We start from the raw sequence: 25,158 nt of genomic DNA on the forward strand, positions 1-25,158 counted from the left end.
GTCTGTCTCAACGTTTGCTGTCGTTGGCTTCCAAATAACACGAAATAAGATATTTTGAAGGTTTTATGTAGGTAACCAAACAGTTGATGGACCCCATTGACTTCCATAGCATTTTTTTCCTGCAATGGGGTACCAGTGCTGCTCTTCTTCTGCTTCTGTCTTGGTTTTTAAGGTTCACTATCGCTACCTAGTGATAAGGCATAAAGATCGTATAACATACATTTAATGTATTTTAATTATGAAACTCAAGTCAATTTTATTTTCATGGAAGGGGTAGGTTTAGGTGTGGGGGTAGGTTTTTTAGCTATAATTACCATTAATTGAGTATTTATTTAATTTGATAGCAGAATTTATGTTATGTTTTATTACTAGCTGTTATTTCACACTTAATACGATTCGAAAGCAATATCAGCTCTCATCTTACAAACATTTAATTGATAAAATATAGAAATAAATTAATATACTTAAAAAGATTGTTTATTTAGTCAATGGCGTCCACGCTTGTTTCTTTGCGGGAGGCGTAACTGGTAGTAGGTGTGATCCGCAGGGGGCGTGGTTTGTAGTACAGCGGGACGCAGACAGACCCTTGTCACCTAATGCTTCTCACTCACAGGTCCAGAGAGGCGAGCTTGGATTCGAGGAGCGTGGACTAAAATACACGTGCATGTCTGGGAAAACTCATTAATATTCATATATGCTCCGCCCAATGAAAACGAAAATCTCTCAGAAATCTTAAAACTCGGACAACCGGTGCAGGCTCCCATTAGATTTCCGTGACACGATGAAGGCGGAGGGCATCGCGGGCATTGAGCAGTTCGACAGCCCCGGGAAGGGCAGAGGACTGCGGGTGAGCAGAGCTTATGGAGTCGGTGAACTGCTGTTCTCCTGTCCTGCTTATTCATACGTGCTGTCAGTCAAAGAGAGAGGACTCATCTGTGAACAGTGCTTTACAAGGTCTGACCTCACGGAGTTTCAGTTGTCATGTCATGCTGGTGCTTTATTTTATTTTATTTATTTATTTATTTATCTATCTATACATTGTAGACTACTTTGTTACTTTTATGATACGTTTATGATAATTGTTTTCTAATAAATTCCTCAATTAATGTCTGATCTATACAGCTGCAAAACTTTAATTGACATGTACTCCTTTGTTACATGAACATTCTGGTAAAGCTGAATGATTTAACAGCATGAGTATATGACTATAACAACATAACTCCGAGAGAGAGAGAGAGAGAGAGAGAGAGAGAGATGGTTGAATTCAATCTTATCTGTCTCTTTCTCTTTAGATTTGAGTGTGAAATAGGCTTGGCATGCCTAGGGCATGGTCTTTACAAGTTTTTTTGAGATATAAAATACATTACTATAGTCACGATAAATTAGCCATTTTGATTCACGAACAGTATAGATAAGCTCCAAAAGGACACATCTAAAAATACAACCCAACATCTAAAAGCAGCTGGCCAAACCTTAGGACATCTGCTCTGGCCAGGATCAGTGGGTGTAAGTGACAGTGCCTGTTAAAAGTAGCAGACTCATTCTGACAGCTGCTTCAGTCTAATGGCTGTTCTCCGCTGTGTTCTGTTACAGTTTCTCTCAGTTCTTCATGAATCGTAGTTACAGAGGGGACTTTGAAGACAGAGTGAATTAATGTGTTTAAATGAACAAGTTACATATTCATATAGTAATAATGACTGTGTTTTCACAAGAAACACTCATTGTTATATTAAATTATGACTTGTTCTTACACACACACACACACACACACAATCATTTTTATAATTGAGAGTTTTAGTGATCATTGGTGTTTGTTTGTGTTTTTATTTATCATGTACAGGAAAAAAGGTCTTGCAAAATGTGGAAAGTGCAAAAAAGCATTCTACTGCAATGTGAACTGTCAGGTAAAACACACACAAAATACACACACGAACACAGCCATACACATACTATATATACAAAGAAACAAATTAGGCAAAGAACAAATAAAAATAATGGCGGAAACGCATACATGAAGTAAACCGGTCTCTGAAAGCAGTATCACATTCAGAAATTGAGAAAAAAATACTTGAAAAAAAGTATGTATTATGGTAATAAAGATGTTCTTTTGAGATCCGAAGTCTTGGCAAGAATGGAATACAGGTATGATTGACTTTTTATTTCAGTGAAACAGCGGATCATATTTACATCAGAGAGTACACTGAGCTAGTGGGGATGGCCTTTCTCTTTTTCTTTAAATACATAATCTAAGAGTTTTACATCCAATGATTAATCTAGCACATATACTCTGTTGTAACGATGAATCTTAAGCCCTACATGAAAGTTTATGATTGTTTGTCTTTTTTATATGGATTCCCCCAAAAATACAGTAAACATGAGTGTGTGAGTACGATTTAAGTTTACGTTTACACACCAATGTCGTACTAAAAATAGATGACAAACAGATGACAACGTTGTCAAAACGATCCTGTTCACACGGAACCGCAAATCGGACTAAAAACGCTGTATTATTCATGCCAGGTCAGTAGTTGGCGATGTCACTTTGTAAAGAAACACTACGTGCCTATAGACCTTATGTAGCCCCGCCCCTTTTCAGCGCTGCGCTCGTTGTCTTTTGACTTCCGGTCTGTATTTTCTCAGCGATTTTGCGTATTTATTAATGAACGGCTCGTTTTAAAATCTTCCCGGTCGACTGACATTTGTTAAGACATCTGCTTTAAACATTACAATCCTCATGATAACTTTCGTTAACTTTACATTAAGTAAATCCACTTCAAGAGCTAATTACTCCTGGACAGCAGCGCCATAGAAATATACAGAGCGACAGCAAAACGGAAGTTAAAAGACAATATTCTAAAGATGGCGGCGCCCTCGTTTCTCTGGCGCACAAGGTCTATAGACTGAACACGTAATACGTTATCGTCTCTGTGTAAACCACAAAAACGCGAATTTGTGAAAACGGTGACTTCGCCAACTACTGGCCTGGCATGAATAATACAGCATTTTTAGTCGTTTTTTGCATGTGAATTTAAGATGTTAAGACAATGTTGATATCTATATGCGAAAAATGCAAAGTAAAAGCTTTTCAGTTTTTAGTACATCGTTGTCGTGTAAATGACCCAAAAACGTGCACTTTGAAAACCGTTTTCAAAAGTTTGCATTTTCAGGTCCCAAAACGCCACTGTCGTGTAAAAGACGAAAACGCATAAAAAGTTATCCATTTTTAACTGAAAACGGTGTGGTGCTACTTCAAAGTGACTGTCTGTTCATGAAGTGTAGAAGCATCAATGACTCCTCATTGTATTCATGCGTAATAGCAAGTCATTGACATATTTCCCCCTGTTTTGCAAAACACATTAGGATTTAAATAGAGCATCTCCACTCCCTCTGAATTGTATTTAGACAGTTGTTTGCCACAATCACACCACGAACACCAAACCAAGCTATGTGATTGTTCACACAAATCACTTTAATTAGTTCATTCATGTTATTTATATTATTTCGTTTAATCAGTGATTTAATATTACTTTAATTATTGATTTCAATAAAAGTAAACAGAATATTAATAAACACATCCTAATATTCAGGACAGTGACCCTCCAGGACCAAGTTTGGACACCCCAGCACTATAGACATTCATGCAGTGTTTTGTGTGTCTGTGTGAGAGAGTGTTTCATGTGTCCGTTTTGTGTATATTTGACAGAAGAAGAACTGGCCCATGCACAAGCTGGAGTGTAATGCCATGTGTACGTTTGGAGAGAGCTGGTGCCCCTCGGAGACGGTGCGACTGGTGGCCAGAATCATCGTCAGGCTGGTTAGATACAAGCACGATTTTCTTACTCCTCTTATAGATACAGAATCAATGAGTTTTTGACGTGTATTTTGCTGATGCAGAGAGACCAGAAAGAGAGAAGCCCATCAGAAAAACTACTCTTATTGAAGGATATGGAAGACCGTAAGTACCAGAAAAACATTAGACACATCTGACAGAGAGGCTATGGTTCGAAATGGATTACTAACTTACTGAATGAATACTGTGCATACTAGGCATTATGAATGTTATGCTATATATTGTATAGTAGTATGCTATTATTGTTGTCACACAAGTGTGAGTGACATCCAGTTGTGGTGTTGGAAGTGAAAATGAGTATTTTGTGCTTTTACTTTTGGATTTAATTTAATTTGATTTATAATTATTTATTTATTTTTTACAAAATAACTTCCAAAGTTTTCTGCTCACACAAATGCATGTAATTAGTGTGATCACATTTTTCTCAATTTTTAAAGATGGGTGTTGTTATCAGTCCTTGATTCCAGATGTCAGGGAAGTAACAAACGTTGAATAATTTTAAGATGACGATTAAAAAAAAAAAAAAAAAAATCCTAGTGCTAAAATTAGTGTTATCATTTAATTTCGCTTTAAATTTCTCTTTTCTGTTTCCATTGTATTAAACATTATTTTCTATGAGCACTGAAGAAAGCTGTGGGCTGAAACGTTTGCTGTCTGGACAGTTTTTAATACACTTTGCACTTTTTCCACCTTTTTCACAGGCAAAAAGTAAAAATAAAGATACATTTTGTAATTTTTTTCAGTATGTGGGAAACTTCTGCTATTTGGTTAAACAATATTTGTGTCAACAAAAACTGAGTCTGTGTTGTAGTGTTTCAGAGTAAGAAGGTGAATATTTATGCTGTTTTGATCTCTGTGTTTTAGGTAGACAGCTTTCATTAAGTTTGTACACACTACATACCCGTATATGATTTTGTAAATTTTCTTCAAATATATATTTATGTATTTCACAGCTACAGCTCTAGTGTCTCCAAATGTACAATATGAATGTGTGTGGATTGAGAAATGTTGACATGCCATTTTTGTGTTGACTTTAAGCATGTATACAGCTGCTGGATAATGTTATGATATCTTCATCTTCTCACAGACATGGAGGATTTGGATAATGAGAAAAGGGAGATGACTGAAGCACATATAGCTGGCCTTCATCACTTCTACTCCAAACACATGGACTTCCCTGACCATCAGGCCCTGCTCACACTTTTCTCACAGGTAAACACACTGTAAAAGAGGTGTGACAGTTGACTGTTTGCTCTGTCCTTCCCAGTTAATAAATAAAAAATATCTAAATAAATAAATTACTGGGCAATAAAGACCCAATAATCTACCAAAGAGATGAAAACCTTTTGGCAACAATTGACGTTTTGAATCCAAAATTGTGGTGATTTGTGTAGATTTGATGAGTTTTTGAAATTGGGGGCAGGGGTCTTTGAGGAATCTCAGGCAATGAAAAGTTGTCATGCATTTTGAGCTGTCAAAGAATAAGCACTAAAAATAAGCTCCTCGCTTCAGTGCTTGAAGTGTGGTACTGTATTCATTTACTAAGCTGTTTAGCTGAAAAGTGAATTGGAAGTCATGCCTTAATTCTTAATACATATGTAACTAGATGTACCGCATCGCGGTACAAAATATGACCGCCGCTCAGGCCTGCACTGGCTTTCCACAAAAATAAATGACGTGGAGTAATTTGGCTGTATTGCGTGTTTATGTATATACCTAAAAAAAGTAATAGTATGTGCATGTCTGTCTGTGTGTGTGTGTGTGTGTGTGTGTGTGTGTGTGTGTGTGTGTGTGTGTGTGTGTGTGTGTGTGTGTGTGTGTGTATGTGTGTGTATTTGTGTATGTGTGTGTCTGTGTGTGTGTGTCTGTGCGTGTATGTATGTGTGCGTACATGTGTGCGCGTGTGTGTGTGTTTGTGTGTGTGTGTGTCTGTGCATGTGGATTTGTATGTGTGTGTATGGGTGTGTGTCTGTGCGTGTGGATGTCAGTGTGTGTGCATGCTTGCGTTTGTTTGTATTCCTGCATGTGTGTGTGTGACAGTATCATCCTAAACCAGCAACCCTTCGCTCAACAGCACCATCTACAGGCCGATGAGTGTACAGTCACTAAATGTGCACATAAATTAATTTATTTTATACCCCCCCATGGATGAAATTCTACAAAACTTAGCAGAGGATACCCCCAGAGGTTGTCAAGTTAATCATACACATGAAATATGGTGCAGTTCTGAACATCTCCACTGAAGATAGGGGCGATTAAAGCAGAATAATATTGCATTTTCATTTTTTATGGGAGGGGCGCAAATCACAAATGAGTGATTATGGGCTAGGTTGATGTGCCATAAAAATTTCTTCATCCTCTGTGCCACGGTTCAGGTAGTTATTTAGGAAAAACTGCATTTTTTGGGGTTTGGGGGGACCAAACGAAATTTTTCCGTAGAAGTCTAGTGGGGCTACATGCCCACCAAATTTCATGTTCCCCGGTGTTTCGGTGTCCCTGGTATCGTTGACGAAAAATTTATGGGGGCCCCAGCGCAGGGGGGGGGAAGTGGCCCCCGGGGACCAAACGAAATTTTTCCGTAAAAGTCTAGTAGACCAACATACCATAAAAATTTCTTCATCCTCGGTGCCACGGTTCAGGTAGTTATTTAGGAAAAACTGCATTTTTTGGGGTTTTGGGGGGGCCCAGCGCGGGGGGGGGGAGTGGCCCCCGGGGACCAAACGAAATTTTTCCTTAGAAGTCTAGTGGGGCTACATGCCCACCAAATTTCATGTTCCCCGGTGCTTCGGTGTCCCTGGTATCGTTGACGAAAAATTTAAGGGGGCCCCAGCGCGGGGGGGGGAAGTGGCCCCCGGGGACCAAACGAAATTTTTCCGTAAAAGTCTAGTAGACCAACATACGATAAAAATTTCTTCATCCTCGGTGCCACGGTTCAGGTAGTTATTTAGGAAAAACTGCATTTTTTTGGGTTTGGGGGGGCCCAGCGCGGGGGTGGAGTGGCCCCCGGGGACCAAACGAAATTTTTCCTTAGAAGTCTAGTGGGGCTACATGCCCACCAAATTTCATGTTCCCCGGTGTTTCGGTGTCCCTGGTATCGTTGACGAAAAATTTAAGGGGGCCCTAGCGCGGGGGGGGAAGTGGCCCCCAGGGACCAAACGAAATTTTTCTGTAAAAGTCTAGTAGACCAACATACCATAAAAATTTCTTCATCCTAGGTGCCACGGTTCAGGTAGTTATTTAGGAAAAACTGCATTTTTGGGGGTTTGGGGGGGCCCAGCGCGGGGGTGGAGTGGCCCCCGGGGACCAAACGAAATTTTTCCTTAGAAGTCTAGTGGGGCTACATGCCCACCAAATTTCATGTTCCCCGGTGCTTCGGTGTCCCTGGTATCGTTGACGAAAAATTCAGTAAGGTGACAAAAAAAAAAAAAAAAAAAAACTTTGACAATCCCTATATGACCGGCTAGCTACGCTAGCGGCGGTCATAATAATACATAATACATAGTCCATAATGTGCAAGACAACGTCAACTGTGGCAAGGATCTAAAAACAAAACTTGGATAGTGGAAGGCATGGAATGAAGTCATTTAAGGAACCCATTTAAGTAAAAAATAAATAAAATAACACTTAATTTTAACATTTATTCTCAATTAATTCAACCATATGCAAAGCATGCTGGGAACTAACAAGCACCGCCCAGTTTCAGTTAATGCAACACAAATCATTAATGTAATCCAACACAAACAGATTAAGTAAACTTAAATTTGACATATATTTAAGCAGATTGAACACAATCAAATTAAGTTAGGACACAATGTATAGCAATTGTGTTACTTAAGCAATTTGAACAAGCAGCAAAAAACATTTTTTTCAGTGTATCTATCGGTCTGTCTCTGTCTATCTTATTTCCACATATTCCCCCCATAAATGGCAACAATCTATTCCATTATTGGCACTTTATGAACTTTTTTTTGTTTTTTACAAAAAATCTGACTAAATGAATTTCTTTGGATACTCTGTAAGATATGTAGCAACAGTCAGGTCAATTAATCTAACCCTAAATTGTTCAATTAAAGTAAAAGATTGGCATGAATGATGTGTCTCCTTCACACAGGTTCACTGTAACGGCTTTACTGTGGAGGATGAGGAGCTCTCAAACTTGGGTTTAGCTATTTTTCCAGAGTAAGCACAAGTAAACACATACACATACACAATCTCTCTGACAATGTGCTCTTCTCACAAGGCTTTATGTTTTTGCAAAACGCAAAGAGCAAAATAAGAATTAGCTCCCTTTCTGTTAATGCCATGCTTCATGAAGTTGAATTGGAGTTTGATTTCGGAGTGAAAGATCAAACAAATAAAAAAGAACAGTAGTGTTCTAAAATGAGTTTATTTATAAAATAAATTAAATATTTACTCACACACAGTATAAATGATATAAAAGCATCTATTTGCCTTTATAACATATACATATCTTTATGACATGACTAACATATCTGAGACACTAGTAGGTTGGAAATACATTTGCAGAGGTTTATTTAAGGAATAATCTGAATAACCAAACTGACATGAAAAAGGTCATACTTTACAGGATGTTGCAAGCAAAAGCCTCTTAAGTCTACAGTACACTTTAGTTTTTATGTGTACGCTAGGGAGTATGTACAGTGCGTGTGACGTAGATATCATTATCAGCATAGTTTGCACGCAGCCTGTATATTCTGTGTGCAACCAAAATTGCCAGTAAGTCGCTGTAAATTTTACAGCCATTTGTTACAGAGTAGGTCTTCAGGATTACTAGAACGTTATAGACCGGTCAAGGGCCAGAAAACCCATTGTCGGGAACCGCTGGAACTTGTGTGATGTGCTTGCTCTCTTTCATGTCCGCATTCCCAACCCAGCACTGTTGGGTTACTGAATAGTAGTGATTATACACCTCAATTGGGTCAAATCAATCCAGCTTCCTTACCCAACAGTCTCAATTCAGCGATTGGGTTGAAAACATAATCCAGAATTTTTAGAGTCTACTTCGAGAAACACATCCCAGAAGGTCTGAGTATGGACATTGTCAGACTTTTTTACAACCTCTCATTTTTTCCATTTCTGTCTTCATCCTTTACAATTTTCTCTAAGCTCTCTGTTTTTTTTGATACACTATGTTTATCCACTTTTCGTCTCCCACATTCCTGTATTGTGTTTCTGTTGCTCTCTTAGCATCGCCCTCATGAACCACAGCTGCTGTCCCAATGTGATAATCACATACAGAGGTGTCAACGCTGAAGTACGGGCTGTGCAGGAGATCAGTCCAGGGCAAGAGGTCAGTATGTCGTTGCCATCTTATCAGTGTTTATCTAGTCACAAAATTACTGACAGAATGTCAATAAATTGTCAACCATTACAAAGACGAGGCACAAAGTCACATTATTGTGATAATTAATTTCAATTAAAACATACTGTTGACAAAAATATGATGCAAAAATAACACTGCAAAATATTAACAATGCACTAACAATGTTTTTAAAGAATAACAAATCTAGAAACAATATGTTTCAATTAATCAATAGCCAATAAGGTTGAGAACTGCTCATTAAACTTGCCCAAATGCTTCCTATATAAAATAATATTAGGCCAACATCTGCAAAAAATGATGCAAAATGAACTTCAACAAAGACGTAAATCGAAAATCAACCTGTATTTGAGCCCCTCAATACATAATTGTTACACCTGGGTGACCTGTGTGACCACCTAGATCAATGGAGGAAAGTTACAGTTTTTCAGGATTGTTAAAACACACAATTTATGAAACAAGTCACTATTTTCTCACAACTATAAACACAACTCATAACTACACACCAATTTGAACAAAAACCTAAAATACAATGTCAAGTCAAGTCACATTAGTTTATGTTGTGCTTTATACAATACAGATTGTTTCAAAGCAGCTTTACAGTGATAAACAGAAAAATTATGATTTGATGCAAAAATAATTCAATTCTGCTGTAAAGCATCTCTAGAAAAAGACAGTAGTGTCATCATTCAGCTGAAGTCAGTTCAGTGTTGTTTCAGTTCTGTTTAAAGTTCATCAATTATGAAATGAGTTCAATTCATCTTTAAAGCAGCTCAACAAAAGACAATAGTGTTGTTATTTACTTTGAGTCAATGTTGTTTTAATTCATTTCACAAACAGTGTTGAAGTTGGAAAGGCATCAGCCGAATCAGCTATAAAACAGCTCTGCAGAAAACAGTGGTGTCATCATCCAGCTCAGCTCAGCTCAGCTCAGCTCGGCAGTTTTGTTCTCATCTAACATTGTTAGTGCAGTCAAATTAATAATGTTACTGAATATTAAAGTGAACCACATGTTTATCTCAAATATTTTACTCAAAAACATATTCTCTTCTATCAAAATCAAACTTTGGCCTCAGATGACACAAAACCTGACAAATACACAGACTACACCTCTGACATGAACACACCGTTGATATCAGTTCAGAACAATATTACAAAAATCATCTTATTTGTAATCAGGAATCATTTTGCATGTCAATGCTCTGTTACAGTTTACAACATGCATGGAAAACATATAGTCAAATACAACAAAATAAACTTTAAAGGCCCACTGAAGCGCCTTGAAAAGCGCATTTAGTTGTTCAGTGTGTTGACGTAATTTCCAGTGAAACAGGAAGACAGGGTGAACAATAGCCAATGGTGTTTCGTTTATATCACAGCTCCACATTGGACAGCTTATGACAGCCACAGTCTAATAGCACAGTACAAAAGGGCGTACACAGTATATATATATACACCAGTAACACCAGCTCAGTTTTGCTTCCTCCAGCTAGACTAGCTCAATGTCTTCATCTCTAATCACTATAAACCAGCTTGGACCAAATGGAATTCATGCTGGGTTGTGTTGGATTTTTCAACAGGGATGCCCAAAATTAAAATGAGCCGTTCAAATTGAATCTGTCATGATCCTGACGTCTTACACTTTGCAGGTATCCTTATCGTTGAGTTTCAGTGACTGACAGCTTTCTGTATGTTTCCTCTGTGTTTGTAGATATACACCAGCTACATAGACCTGCTGTACCCTACAGAGGACAGGATCGAGAAACTCCGAGACGTCTACTACTTCACCTGTGACTGCAAAGAGTGCACAACCAAATCCATGGTGTGTGGGGTGGATGGATGAAATACACTTTATTTACCCATTTAGGGACATTTGTTTTGGACTCAATTACACATATAAAAAATGAACACATATAAACCTCATATCACAACATTTAAGCAATACATTGTAAAATATAAACTACCATTTAAACATATTTTTTTGGATTTAGGCCACAAATGAGTGTGAAAATCTGTATCCATCACATGTACAAGAGAGAGAATTTACTAAATGACATTATATGGTATTACAATGTATTATTATAATACAATATGTTGATCAAATCATTTTGCTCTTGTGGGTCTGTAGGATGTGGTGAAGATGAAGGTGCGGAAGCTGAGGGATAAGATCAGTCAAAAGGATACCAGGGATATGGTGCGTTATGCCCGGAATACGATGGAAAACTTCCGCAGGGCCAAACTTGAGAAAAATATCCTTTTTTGACCCTTTTGCCTTTTGCTAATATTGTAATTAATATTAACTCCTGTGTTACTTGATTGTTTGATTCATAATACTGTCAGTTATTCAAAATATTATTGTTCAGTGTATGTTTTAAATAAGTTGTGATTAATAAGTCAAGCATCACTATTACTAGTGCTTACAGGGTTAGTGATTTAAACATTTATTTAAACTTCTGTCTCAAATTTTTATCAGACAGAACATGAAACAGGAAAAAATATCATGAAATTTGTATTATTTTAATGTTACTTAAGGATCACTTATAATGTTAATTAATTTAAAAATAAATAAAAATATGCAGGAAAGTAATTTTTTCAACCCTCATTCTGACTGTTTGTCTGAAATTATCAGTTTGTAAGGGATTTTTTTAAGGCTTTTCAGTAAACAGACTGTTAAGATTGGCTAATGTCATTGCATAGGAAACAGTATCCACATTCACTCACTAACAGACAAAGCATTATTAAACCTTACTTATGATTTACGATGTAGCTGCTGTCAGATACAGTTGGCTTCTTCATCTTCATTGTACTCTTCACTACACTGGGTCTCGTTTATAAAACAATCTGCATTAAAATGGTCCAAACAGAGATATAATCCTCCGACATGACCTGGACCGCCATTAAAAATAAACCATCCACTTGTTCCTGACTCTGGGTCCTTCTAAAGGCTGTACAGAGACGCAAAAAAACTGTTAATGTTTTTCTTTGTTTTTTTTTTGCTTTTAACGTGACACTCACGTAGACAGGATTCAGCAGTTCAATGACTGAACGCCAGTGGCTGGGGCCTATGATGTAAAACTATTTGTCAATGTCTTGCTTTGGAGGCAGTCATATACAAATGTATTTGCCCGTGTGACGACACAGATTCCACAACATCTAAACGGGCCATTTTTGAAGCTTTATTAAATACATGCTTTTTTATAATGAGTAGAACGGTTTAAGCTATAAAACTTACAGAATGTTTAATTGGTACAAAGACCTCTTATATGTCAAAAGATTAGGGAAAATTTGGTTTGTCATGTCATGAGCCCTTTAAAATATCATAGCCACCTAGATTAGCCTTGCAATGTCCTAGAAACCAACCAGAACAACTTAGCTCACAACTGTTGTTGTTTTTGAATAGTGTTTTTATGTTTAGTCAAAGGTCATTAAATAACATAAAAGGTTAAGTCAAACATTTATTGAACCTTGACCGTCGTTCACGCCCGTCTGAGCTGTTGGAGATGTGTGAGCTCAGCATTGATAAGATGAGTACCGTGTTTGATGACTCCAATGTCTACATCCTTCATATGATGTACCAGGCCATGGGCATCTGTCTCTACATGGAGAATTACGATGGAGCAGTTCGCTATGGCGAAAAAGTCATGAAGTCATACACGTAAGAACGCACACATACACGAATATAATATATGTGAAGGTAAATATGTATATGTTTATAATGCATTAATTGTGTTTAAATAAATTGATATTTGTGCGTATACTAATATTTATATCGTCTGCATTTTATCTGTAGTGTCCTTTACCCAGCACACTCTCTAAATATTGCATCTATGTACCTGAAGATGGGCAGACTCTACATCGTTCTGGACAGGAAGTCCACAGGCATCAGTGCCCTTCAAAAGGTACAAGCTCCTCCAAAACAAAAGCAGATATTTAGCAGAATGTTATCTTGCGTATACAATGAAAGCATACAGTGACTGGTCCACGTAAACACGCAATGCACGAACAGGACACAGCAACTCAAGGGCTGGATCTGCCTCCTCTGGAGGCAGTGTTGCAGTTTCACAACCTGGTCCCTGAAAGGAGTGGAGCCAGGGCCAGGATCATGTGAGACAGGGCCGCCCCGAACTCAAGGCATGATTCACTGACCGAAAATGCCTGCAGGTCCCCCACCCACTTGAAGGAAGCAGGCACGGTCTGGAGCACTGTCTTTAGTGACAAATCTTAAGCTCAACTGACTAAAGCGTCTCGATGGGAGCTCTCTGTAGGCCAGAAAGGACCACAGAGAGCTCCCAGGAGGGAATGAGGTGCGTTCTGGAAAGATTGAATCTCCTGTCACCTGGAACCTGATGACCAGTTCGTGCTTTAGTATCCAAAAACTCCCTGCGCATCCATGCAGCCTAGCAAGGATAAGAGCAGGGAGAGCACAATAACCCCCCTTAGGGTAAACAGAACAGAACCAACATGAATGTATTGCAGAAATCATTAATTAATTTTAATGTACAACATAATTAGAGAATTTCAGTCTGATTCAGGTGGAATCAGAATGCCAAATCCTGACTGATGAGAGGAGGAGCTGGGGATGGAGGAGGGATATCTGCTGATAATTCTGAAGGAGCTTATATATGTATACAGTGGCGTCGTATTCCTATAGGTAGACGTGGATCAGCTGAGAGTCAGAACTGACTCTACGCTTGATCATTATTACCTGCAGTCCACAGCCTGACGGCAAACGGTCCTGAGCATGCTCAGGCAGTCTGGAGCACGAGCTTCTTGGCGCATAATGACACATATGCACATATGCAAATGATAAGCAAACTCACACGTGAGCTGACGCCAAGTTTGTTTACAGCAGAGTGGGAGGACGCGTGTGTTGTATTGTTCATCAAAATTGTACTCACTTGTGCTTATCCTGGATGCAGCAATCTATATGAGTTGATACTAAAAATCAATTCTTTGATTCTTAAAGACTTTGGGAATCAAAATTCACAAGGTTTCTTAATACATAAGGCGAATTTTTAACTTGTACTTTGTAGCAACTTGTTAAGGCCCTTAACTTACATTTTTAAAACTACAGAAAATTCTAATTCTCTTTCAGGTTTTAGGACTACAGACAAAAGTAAAAAAAAAGTAAAAAAAAAAATAAAATAATATATATATACTCTGTAAATGCCAGTACTAAGTGATTATTGTTTGTGTTACAGGCGTTGGCCATCATGGAGGTTGTTCATGGAAAGGACCACTCATATGTAGAGCAGCTCAAACAAGAAATACGTGGGAAATAATGTAAATGGTGTGTACCGTTTAAGACTGCACTTGAATTTCATTTGTAATTCAGCAAATGGAGAGACTTTCTTCAGTAATACGTTTAGGAGGCTGATTAAGTATTTCTGTACAACATGCAATTGAAAATCAAAGTGCAGGTGTGCAAAAAGGGAAAACAAAATTATTCATAACATAATTTAAGCATCTATGAAATTAGAACAGTAACAGCTGATAACCAGACAAACAGAGCAAAGGTACTGCAGTCACAGAACAAAGCAGAAGTCAATGAAATGCAGAACAGGCACAAGGGGAATTCCAGCAGGACTGCATAGCTCTGCTTCAACTATGCACAGTCTGGAAAACCATGAACACAGTGAAACATCTCAAGGCTTGTATACTCAACACTAGTGGAAATCCACTTAACTAATCAAATTTGAGGAACGTATAAATTATTTTTATAAATAGTCTATTTGTATAAATAGTTTATAGATCATTATCACTTTTTAAAATAACATTTTCAATTGATTTAGAATATAGAATATAATGAATACAATCTGTTTTGTATTGGTGGATGTTCGGTTTACTATTTGCCTATTTCTGTTTGTGGATTTTATAAGTAATAAACAGTTTAGTTATATGTTTTGTTCAGAGTTCTCATGTACATATAGAGAAAATCACTGCTAGGTAGCTAAATTAACATTTTTGTCTAAGTATGCTTTTATTTTGTTAAGTATATCCTGTAAGTTATTTTCATAGTTTTATAAAATAATTGAGTTTTAATAACACGTTAAACAAAAAAATAACTGTAAATTTAACTGGGTATTAAAAATAAAAAAAAGAAAGAACATCAAAAAATAAAGACGACCCATCTTGTCAAAAATAAAAAAATAAATGTTTTTTTTTTTATGTTTTTGAAAAAAAGGATCGTATGCTCACCAAGGCTGCATTTATTTAATCAAAAATACAGTAAAAACGGTAATATTGTGAAATATATTTAAAAATTAAAAGAACTGTTTTCTATTTGAATATATTGTAAAATGTAATTTTGTAAAAATCTGTGATGCAAAGCTGAATTTTCAGCATCATTACTCCAGTCTTCAGTGTCACATAATACTTCAGAAATCATTCTAATATGATTATTTGCTGCTCAAGAAACATTTATTATTATTAGCAATGTTGAAAACAGTTTTTCTCTTTAAATTTTTTCTCTTTTTTAAAAAATCTTACCACAAATATTTGAATAGTTTCGTTGTTTCCACAAACCTTGGTCCCTGAACATTTTCAACATTGATGATTGTAAGAAATGTTTCTTGAGCAGCAAATCATCATATTAGAATGATTTCTGAAGTAAATTTACTAAAATAGTAAATCTTCTTGATGAAGAAGAACTTTAAATGCAGTTTGAAATGATGACCATTTGCTTAGGACATTGTTTCCCAACCACTGAGCCTGAGTACTGAGATGCACGTAACATTTACTGCAAACTATATGTTACAAACCCCGTTACTCAATTCGAGCTTGATTTTCAAAAGATGTTAATTATTATAATGACATGTGCAAGTGTCTGACCATAGCTATATAAAGCCACATTACAAACTTCGATGACAGTGTTTAATTTATGCGGGGTTTCCGCCCAACAGCGATGATATGTAAATTTGTTGTTTTATCATCACCAACAAAATCATACTAACTGTGTTCCTACCTGACTTAAACTTTCACATTAGAATTGAGTACTACTTTTAATATAGCCTAATATCTAGATTTATATGCCATTTGAAACAATACATCTGTGTATAATTTTGTTATATTTTTAAATAGGCTAGTGGTGTGCCGTGGGGTTTTTTGCTTATCAAAATTGTGCCGTGGCAAAAAAACCCCACTACCTTAGGATATGATCCACACAAATGGTGCACAAACAATGAAACTGTCGACTTATGGAATTTAAGCCATTTTGGGAAATTAGAGTTTTGATGATTCTTACTTGAAGTGGAATTTGGGTCGAGGCAGTCTGTAATTTCTTATAGTACACATTCTCTTTCATTCTTCATGACTGCCAGAGGCATTTCTAAGCACCAGTGGATGACACACACCAACACAGTCATGCAAAATGCCACCCACCTGAAAACACCAAGTTTGCTCAAAAGAACTGCAGAGCTCACATCAGCCACATTACCGTACGTGCTTACGAAGCGCAGACATCTGCCAAGGAAACTCCCCATAAAATGGGCCAAGACTAAGAGATGACCCTGGTAGAATTGCAAGCAACACCTTCTGGAAAGGGTTGAAGAGATTTACAATTAGCTCTCCTATCTGTATTAGGGTGGGATGAAGGCAGTTGAAAAGAAGCCAGGTGAATGGAATGGGGGACAAGATGTGATGGAGGAGAGCAGGCGGTAAGACACTCATGTGTGTGCGGGTTGCGGGAGAATAAAATGATTAACGGGACTTCGGGGTTTACCACAGGTTAACGGAGGCCGATCGGAACGAAACTAAATGGGCATGTTCGCCCATCGAGTTTCGTTCCGATCGGCCTCCGTTAACCTTGTCTAATAGGTGCTCTAACTTCATTGGCCGATGGTGGCCATGTTTTTCGAGATACGCCAATGTCCTCATAGGCATACATGGCACCTTAGACCAAGACACTGCATACCAATTTTTTTACTGTGACCTCAGATTGAACTCATACATATGTGTACCGAGTTTGGTGAAGATATCTCATTTACTTCATGAGTTATAGCCAATTAGGTAAAAAAGGCTCCTACCACTTCGAACGTTTTAGCGGCCCTCAGGGACCGTGAACCAAAATTTCCACTTTTTTGGTTCGGTTTTGGGTTTGGTTCAGGTCGGGCCAAAAATCTAGGACTAGTTTGCAAAAGTAGGTTTTTGGAAAAAACCCAAATACCCGAAAATCTTCCAAGGGTGATGAGCACCCTTGGAGCAAATCCAAATTCCAATGATATAAGACACTTGAGCCTACGCCTAACGGTTTAGGAGTTATGAGCCATTTCGTACTTTTGACCGCTGGCAGATCGGGCGGGCCTTGGTGACGTTGTAGGCGGTGTGAGTACTACCAGCCCTCAAAGTTTCAAGTCTTTACGACTTACGGTTCGGTCTGCCCGATCAGTTTTAGATGGAGAATGCTGCATCATGGGAAAATTAACAATAAACTTGAACCCCTAATATAAGATAGTCCTACATTTAAAAAAACTTGTTGATATCACGTTTGAGTTCATGAGTTCGCCTACCAGTGGTATGAGAGGAACACAGCTTTCACTCTCAACCAAACTAACATTACTAGCTAATCATTTATTTTTATTCAAAGTAGAATGTGGCAGGTCTTGGAAAAAGTGTAATTGAGATCTAGCTGCAACCGAGTCCTATTATGTATAGATGCCGGAGCGGAGACGTCACATTGAAGAGTAGCAGGCAAACATAGTCGGCAGGATGGAGAGTACGTTTATGAAGCCTGGCAAGATCTCTTAATTGATAAAGGACTTCAAAATAAATGGTGTTGGGCATGGATAGAAGAAATAGGCAGAGATGGCAAGCCTTTTGGTAGCTGGTGTAAGAAATTAAGAGAACCAGGTGCTTGATTCTGCACGTTGTGCTCGAGAAAGCTAATGTATGCAACTAGCAGTTAAAAAGTTCTACCACGTCACGAATTAGACCCCTGTCATAGTGGAGCTGTCCGCGCTCTCCAACACACGATTACCGGGAGCAACATAGCTGACGAACCGCCATAGACTGACCATGTTTGTGACTTGAAAATACGCGTGTGCATATTTATTGCAGAACACAATTTATTATTCACGATCTCTCAACCACTTGTAAATCTGTGTAAAAAATTAGCTGCAGACAATATGCTTTGACAAAACTGTCCTTTTCAAATCAGCATGTCAGTTATGTAAATACACATGGCATTACACCAGAGTTTAAGAAACGTCTGTCTGAGAAGCTCAAAAACTGCATGTTTTCACTGAATATTGATGAAGCCTCTAGCCAGAGCATGGACAAAATTCTCAATATTCTTGTTCGCTTTTTTGATAATGCGACCACCAGAGTAACAACACAACATCTGGCAAGCAGTAAAGTTAATATTGGCAATGCCTCAGCACTTATGTTTTTTTATATATTTTTTTATTATAATAACCCTGCGTATGTATCCACCCCCGCAACCCCCCACCTCCAGCAAAAAATTCAGGATCAGGATTTTGTTTTGCTTTATCCCACGTGGATCCCTTCGTGCTACAGGTTCAGTTTGTTATTAAAGGAAACATACAAAACCAACCAAAGGAAAATCTAATATTTGGAAATGTTTTTTGGTAGTGTACGACAGCTAGGGAAGGCACCTTCCTTTTGCGTGTTGTGACAAATGCAGCAAGATATGCACATGTAATGGGCACAAGTCTGGAACTTGAAGCATAATGTCTGCACAGTTTTGAAAGGACAAACTTCAATGTGATTTATGCAAATCAATTGAAAGTGTCCTCGTTGACAGCAGCCAAGATTGGAACAGAGATTGTGACAGATGTTGCCTCATCCAACAACATTGTCAAGCTATCTGAGTAAAAGGGCACAAACACTAAGAAGAGCTGTGGTTGATGACATAACCGATACAATATGGTTGCACATTGACAACTGACATCTGGACAGAAATCTATAAAACCTCCTTCCTATCACAATACGTTACATATACAACTTATGACTTGGTGTCAAGGGTGCTCTTTGCAACCCTGTTCGATGCAGGCATTTCAAAAACATTTGAGCTCTCTTATCTCAAAATCTCAGATTTTTTTGTAATAGGTAGTTCACAGGCAAAAAAAACCCTTGTCTTTGTCACTGTCAGAAGAGTGAACATAGTGGCAGCTTTACGCTGCTTCACAAGACTGAACTGTACTGCTCACATACTCAATGTCATTCTTTCACATGCATTCTCATATGATGTGACGGCTAAAACACTCGAAGGTAGCCATCTTCTGGAAGATGTGGGAAAAAAAACTAGTCTCCTACTTCAAACATTCTGGCCTGAAGTCAAGGTCAGCAAGTCTCTAAAACAGTCAGTGGAAGCAAGATGGAATTATATTTTTGAAATGCTAGATTCTGTTTCTCAACAGTATGATGACATTGCAACAATCATATTGGATAATAAACAGTATGACAAAGTAGGGTGCATCAACAAGAATATTCTCAAAACCCTGGTGACTTTTTTTTTTAAGCTGTTCAAAGATGCAACCAATGGCTTGGAGTCAGACAATACAGCCTTGAGTGCATCTCTAGTTCTGCCATGGTCCGTAAGACTGAAGCCTCGATTTTACTTCAGTTCGGACGCGTACACCGACAGCTGCAGACAGCACGGACGTGGACTACTTGTATTTATACTACTGAAAGTGTTTGCAGGGGTACGCTCGGCGGATGTGTTCCACATATGCGCAGTAGATCGGCATGTACACTTCCACACGCAATTTCCCACCACAAATTATTGCACATCTGGCTCACATCTTATGAAACATTTTTGTTTATTTTTTATTTTATTCAATGGAAGAGCATGTGGAAAAAATACCATATTAACAGAGGAGCGGGCCGAGGCAGTCAGTGTACTGAAAAAGTCTAGGTACTTTTACCTGTGGGCTTTTGTAGGCAGGAGTGGGACAAAATGTGAATGTTGCCGGTGAAAGCAAGAGAAGATAACTTATTTTTGCGGGAGCAGGACAGAATCTTGAGGGAGTGAGATGGAAAAATCTGTCCCGTGTAGGTCTCTAACCCAGGGTGTAACAGATCCCTGGGCAGAGCATCCGCCACTTATAGCATCTTCTCATGAATCCAGTCGGTCACTTAGCCGTAAGGATGTGACAAACAAGCACATGAGGGCCTTTCAGAGCTGGTAAAAAATTGACACGACTGACCTGTCCAATTTCTACACTTCTTCCAAGATTTATTAGAATATATAATAGTAACAGTACATGTATTCGTTCCGAACCGTAAGGTACGGATGTCACGGTTTGGTGCATGCAGTTGCACGACGAATACATTAAGTCACAGGCGATCCACACTTCAATCCAGAATGGGGCGTGTGCACCAATGCAACGCTGTTTGCTACCAGTAAAAAGTGCAAAAGAAGAAGAAATGATCGATCAGTATGTTTGTTTACATATCTCAACTGTGGAAAGATATCAATAAAACAGCTTGAAAATAATATCTCACATAGCATTACATTTACCTCAGGCATTTAGTGTCGACAGCATGTTAGTTCGCTAGAGAAGCATTTTGTATATGCACTATATTAGCCTATTCATCATTTACTTAACCTGTTATTAATGTCTTGATTATTTAATGTATGTTTAAAGAAATTTGCCATGAAAACGTACCAATCCGAGGTACGTACCCAATCATCATGTTTGTGTACTGTTACACCCCTAATATATAATAGTTTGCTGTCTATGTCCTCTTCTATCCTTTCAGAAGACTTTCTCACTCCTGGCACCTTCACTAAATTTGACCCTCCCATACATATCTCCCATATCTCGGAGCGATCAAGACATCAAACACATCTTCCAGCCATATTGACCAGGCCCCAACTGCCTTACTTAAAAAGTGTGCTTCCATAATTTCTTTTCTCATTTCATTTCTCAGCTCCCAACTTCTTATACTGGTTTTATTCCTCGAGAATTTAAAACTGCAGCGGTCACCCCTATCTTAAAAAACCTGTCTGACATGGCTAATTATAGACCAATTCCACATCCTCCATTTCTCTCGAAGCTACTCGAGAAAGTGGTCGCTGCTCAGCTTCACAGTTATTTGTCATCACACGACCTTTACGAATGCTTCCAGTCAGGTTTTCACACTCTCCACAGCACTGAGACAGCACTACTCAGGTTAGTTAATAAGCTCCTCGTCATCAAATGTTAGGTTCAGATCTCTTTCTCAAATTTTCTTAAGAGCTAAGAAAGCTCCTCAACCAGGAATAATACACTGATGCTTCATCATGACCCCTCCCATATGCCAAAATTACCATACTGTGAACGTCTGCTGACTCAGGAAGCTGTGTATTAGAACCAAATGTAGTACAACGCAAATGTCATAACTATAAATAACGGAAAAACTGAGATCTAGATACACCATACTGCTGTCGTATGTGTTCAAATGACTTCAGACTACCATTTTCATAAATAATAACACCCTTCTTAAACCATTTCTTTCATAGAAAGGGTTTTTTATTAATACACAATTTAGGGTTCAACCATACTTGAACAAGCATTGAGGTAAGGGTCAAAGCTATGCAGACGGGAAATCTTTAACCATACTGCATGCAAGTGTGGAATAATAGGATGTTTTTTCACCTCTCCATCCAGTTTACTAGACAGACTCTGCTATAGTGATATTGAAGGCAAGACAGATTGTTCAATCATTTACCAAGGGGGAGCTCGCTCAGGAGGAAGTGACCAGTGAGCCAGGTGTCTAAGATTGAAAGCATAATAAACAAAACAATAGGCAGGCCTAGACCACCTTTCTCAACAGGTCCCTGTAATTTATTAGAATGCATCTGAGGTCGCTTACCATTTCAAATAAAAACCTTACATATTCTGTCAAACTGTTAAAAATAGGAAAGCGGTAGGCTATTTGTATTGGGCGAGACTGTAATAAATAATTCAGTTTGGGCGTACAACTCATTTTAATTACATTGACTTTTCCAGCCATCGACATATAGAGTGGAACCCATCAATCCATATCACAGGAAATTGTTTTCATTAAGGGGTCAAAATTAGCTCTCACTAAATCATTAAAATTTGGGTGAAATAAAATGCCTAAATATATAATGCCTGACTTAGGCCATTGGAACCGGCCAGAGTGAAACGCTGAAGCAGGGCAAAATGCAGTCAGTGCAAGAGCTTCTGATTTAGACCAATTCACCCTGAAAACTTAACGAAAACCTGAAAGCGTAAATTATTCCAAGGAGACAAGGTATGGACCTACCAGGGTCAGAAACAAATAATAAAATGTCATCTGCATAAAGCATAAGCTTATGTCCTCCCGCTACGATACCAGGAAAATCATCATCTTTTCTTATTAGAATAGAATTGGAATTCAGAATAGAATTGGCCTAAGCCATTACCGGCACAGGCCATTTTTGACCTCCTTCTAGGCTCATTGGAACCTGTGCACTGAAGAACTGTGATCATAAACACTGTCATGATCCCGGTGGGGCAGAGCGAGGCTGGTGGAGCGACGGTTAATGAGCTACACCTGTGAGTCACACTGGTCTCGAGTCCCACGGAGGAGTTCTGGAAGTCGAGGAGGTTTTCCAGACAGCAAGGTTAACTTACCGTCACATACACCCTGAACTCTCGGGTTGATTCTTCTTTCTTCTTGTTACGTCCGTAGATGTAAAGTTTTGTTGTTGTTTATTTGCATTCTTGGTGATGTGATGTATATTACGTATTGTGTGCTCTCTCTCTCTCTCTCTCTCTCTCTCTCTCTCTCTCTCTCTCTCTCTCTCTCTCTCTCTCTCTCTCTCTCTCTCTCTCTCTCTCTCTCTCTCTCTCTCCTCTCTCTCTCTCTCTCTCTCTCTCTTTGCATGCTGGGGGTTTGGGTTATGGGAGCAACAAACAGGTGAAAAGAGCGATTCGGGTTTTTCTACTGTTTTTCTTTATTTTTCTTCCTTTAAGTTTTATTTTGCTTTGTGTATAAATTGATTCACTTAATTTCGAGTATTACATACGCTTCGGTTTTCGGACGTTCTTGACTTCGTGGCGGAGGCCTGAGATGGAGCCTCACTCTCGCTCCGCCATGGAGTCAGGTGTGTACCTGACGCAGATTCTAATGTGGAAGACGTGCTTGTCGCTGTTGGTGAACAGACTGGATACGGAAATATAATTTCAGCGTCAAGGATGAACAAAGCCGTGGTAGTTTTCCTTCAAGATGAAAGTTTGGTGAGTAAACTAATGAAACTGGCGTTTGGGTAAATGGAGCGTTTATTGTTGTGTAGCCTACTGTTGGTTAGCAAGCCATCACCTGCTGTTAGCATGTCATTGACTCCCATTCATTTTGGCGTCACTTTGACAGCGAATAACTTTACATCTGAGGCGTTTAAAGACTCCATTTGTCCATTATTTATTTCTAAAGAAACACTACAATGTATAGGCTCCATTACCTTGTATCTTACGTTATGGCCCTGTAGAAGCCGTTTTTTGTAAAAATATGCTAACGATTGCATCATAACCACACGACTCTCTGTCGCACAGTAGAGAAATTACCGTATAGACAGGAGGAGAAGCTTGCAAGCAATCAGGGGGACGTGGAGGCATAAAGTCCGACAAAGTCAAGGGAGAAGCCCATAGAGAGTCATAAAGTTGCTCCTAGCTCATGGACAGCTAGGCCTAGACGCTAATTCAGTGTCACAGAAGTGTGCTTTATGCCCCGTGCGCGCGCTGCGTGCTTATGTGAACAGCCAATTTCGAACTTCGGTGCAGCTTTTCATCTGCTACGTGGGCACCAAGAAAGGCAGCGCGCTGTCGAAACAGAGGCTATCACACTGGATTGTGGTTATCATGGGCTTGGGCGAAAGGCATGTCTATTCAGGACATTTGTCTCGCAGCGGGCTGGTCATCTCACAACACGTTTGCGAGATTTTATAACTTGGACATTCCCTCGTTTGCACCACACGTTCTGTCAGTGCAGGAGGAGAGAGCTGAGCAGCCACTGGGTGACTAAGTCGCATGGAGACACGTCCCGACTGGCGCGTGTTCTAACCATGGTTTCAACCAGGTCATATAGACAGTATTACAATAGTGAATAAGCTATTCGCTATAAGTAACAATAGCGAGTTACAATAGTAATGGCTGAGGTTGATAATAATCACATTAACTATATGATGTAGCCCCCTTTTACTATGCCCGCGTTCATAAGCCGGCAGTATTCTCAAGCACCAATATATTGTTGCATTCCCCCCCCCATATCACACCAGTTCAGTGTTGCTTAACTGGATACGGGGAGATACTGATGGTGTGGGCGCCGAGTTGGCTCTGTGCCAGAGTACATCTGGGTGTTCAACCAGGTCCGGTACCTGACCTAGAGCTAACGTGCTATAGTCTGAGGGCTTAGTGCTTGTGTTCTACAGGGGCTCGTGCTGCGAGCTGGGCCGACCATTTTTCACACGGCGGGGGTTTTATACGTTTCCCCATACGTAATGTCGAGGGACCGACACGATGAGGGAACGTCGCTGGTTACTCACGTAACCGTAGTTCCCTGAGAGGAGGGAACGAGACATTATGTAACTGCCGTGTGAAAAGCCTTTCAGCCTCAATAGCTTTCGTTCAGTCGAAAGATTAGGCTTGTTTGAGATGCGCCTAGCCTCGCCTGAAATATTTGCGAGAGTAGGCGGCTGCAGTGAGGGGAGGAGTGAAACAAGCGCAAGCAAGACGGACAGTTCACTCTTCTCGCAGTGGATCTGACACCTGTGAGATCAAAGATGGATATCGCGGGATTCACGCTCGTGCACAGTGTTGCTAATAAACTGGATGTAATTTAAGTTCTGTTGCTTTTATATGAAAATAATTATAATGAACAAGACACCCATTTATAATTACATACCAAAGACGTGTTTATCAATCATTTTTACTCTAATTACAGACAGGTTTTATATATATATTTTTATAAATATGACAACAATCAAATAACCCATATAACACTGTCAGAGGGTTTGGGAATA

General features: G+C 38.9%; 1 protein-coding gene and 1 long non-coding RNA gene across 3 annotated transcripts in view; both read left to right on the top strand.

Annotated features, from left to right (window-relative positions):
• Nucleotides 1-25,158, top strand: part of LOC309482582 — a 205,320-nt gene that overhangs the window by 50,027 nt on the left and 130,135 nt on the right. The window lies entirely within an intron of this gene.
• On the top strand, nt 434-15,367 carry smyd2b (SET and MYND domain containing 2b). Of its 2 annotated transcripts, none has more exons than XM_082147978.1 (12): nt 434-847; nt 1,841-1,904; nt 3,704-3,814; nt 3,895-3,955; nt 4,938-5,062; nt 7,962-8,029; nt 9,059-9,161; nt 10,903-11,013; nt 11,320-11,440; nt 12,672-12,846; nt 12,982-13,090; nt 14,393-15,367. In XM_082147978.1, exons 3-12 carry the CDS (start codon nt 3,719-3,721, stop codon nt 14,471-14,473), a joined length of 1,050 nt encoding a protein of 349 aa, XP_082004104.1. In that variant the 5' UTR covers nt 434-847; nt 1,841-1,904; nt 3,704-3,718; the 3' UTR covers nt 14,474-15,367. The 2 variants fall into 2 exon arrangements, with proteins under 2 accessions (XP_082004104.1, XP_082004103.1); XM_082147977.1 differs by having other exon boundaries at nt 434-954; nt 14,393-15,365.

The sequence above is a fragment of the Leuciscus leuciscus genome (assembly GCF_965113295.1).
Source record: "Leuciscus leuciscus genome assembly, chromosome: 19".
NCBI lineage: Eukaryota > Metazoa > Chordata > Actinopteri > Cypriniformes > Leuciscidae > Leuciscus > Leuciscus leuciscus.

Coding starts and splice junctions, on each gene's coding strand:
- smyd2b (XM_082147977.1), top strand. CDS start 782: ATGAAGGCGGAGGGCATCGCGGGCATTGAGCAGTTCGACAGCCCCGGG. Junction 11,441..12,671: donor CAGGGCCAAACTTGAGAAAA/ATATCCTTTTTT, acceptor ACCGTCGTTCAC/GCCCGTCTGAGCTGTTGGAG. Junction 12,847..12,981: donor AAAGTCATGAAGTCATACAC/GTAAGAACGCAC, acceptor TTTTATCTGTAG/TGTCCTTTACCCAGCACACT.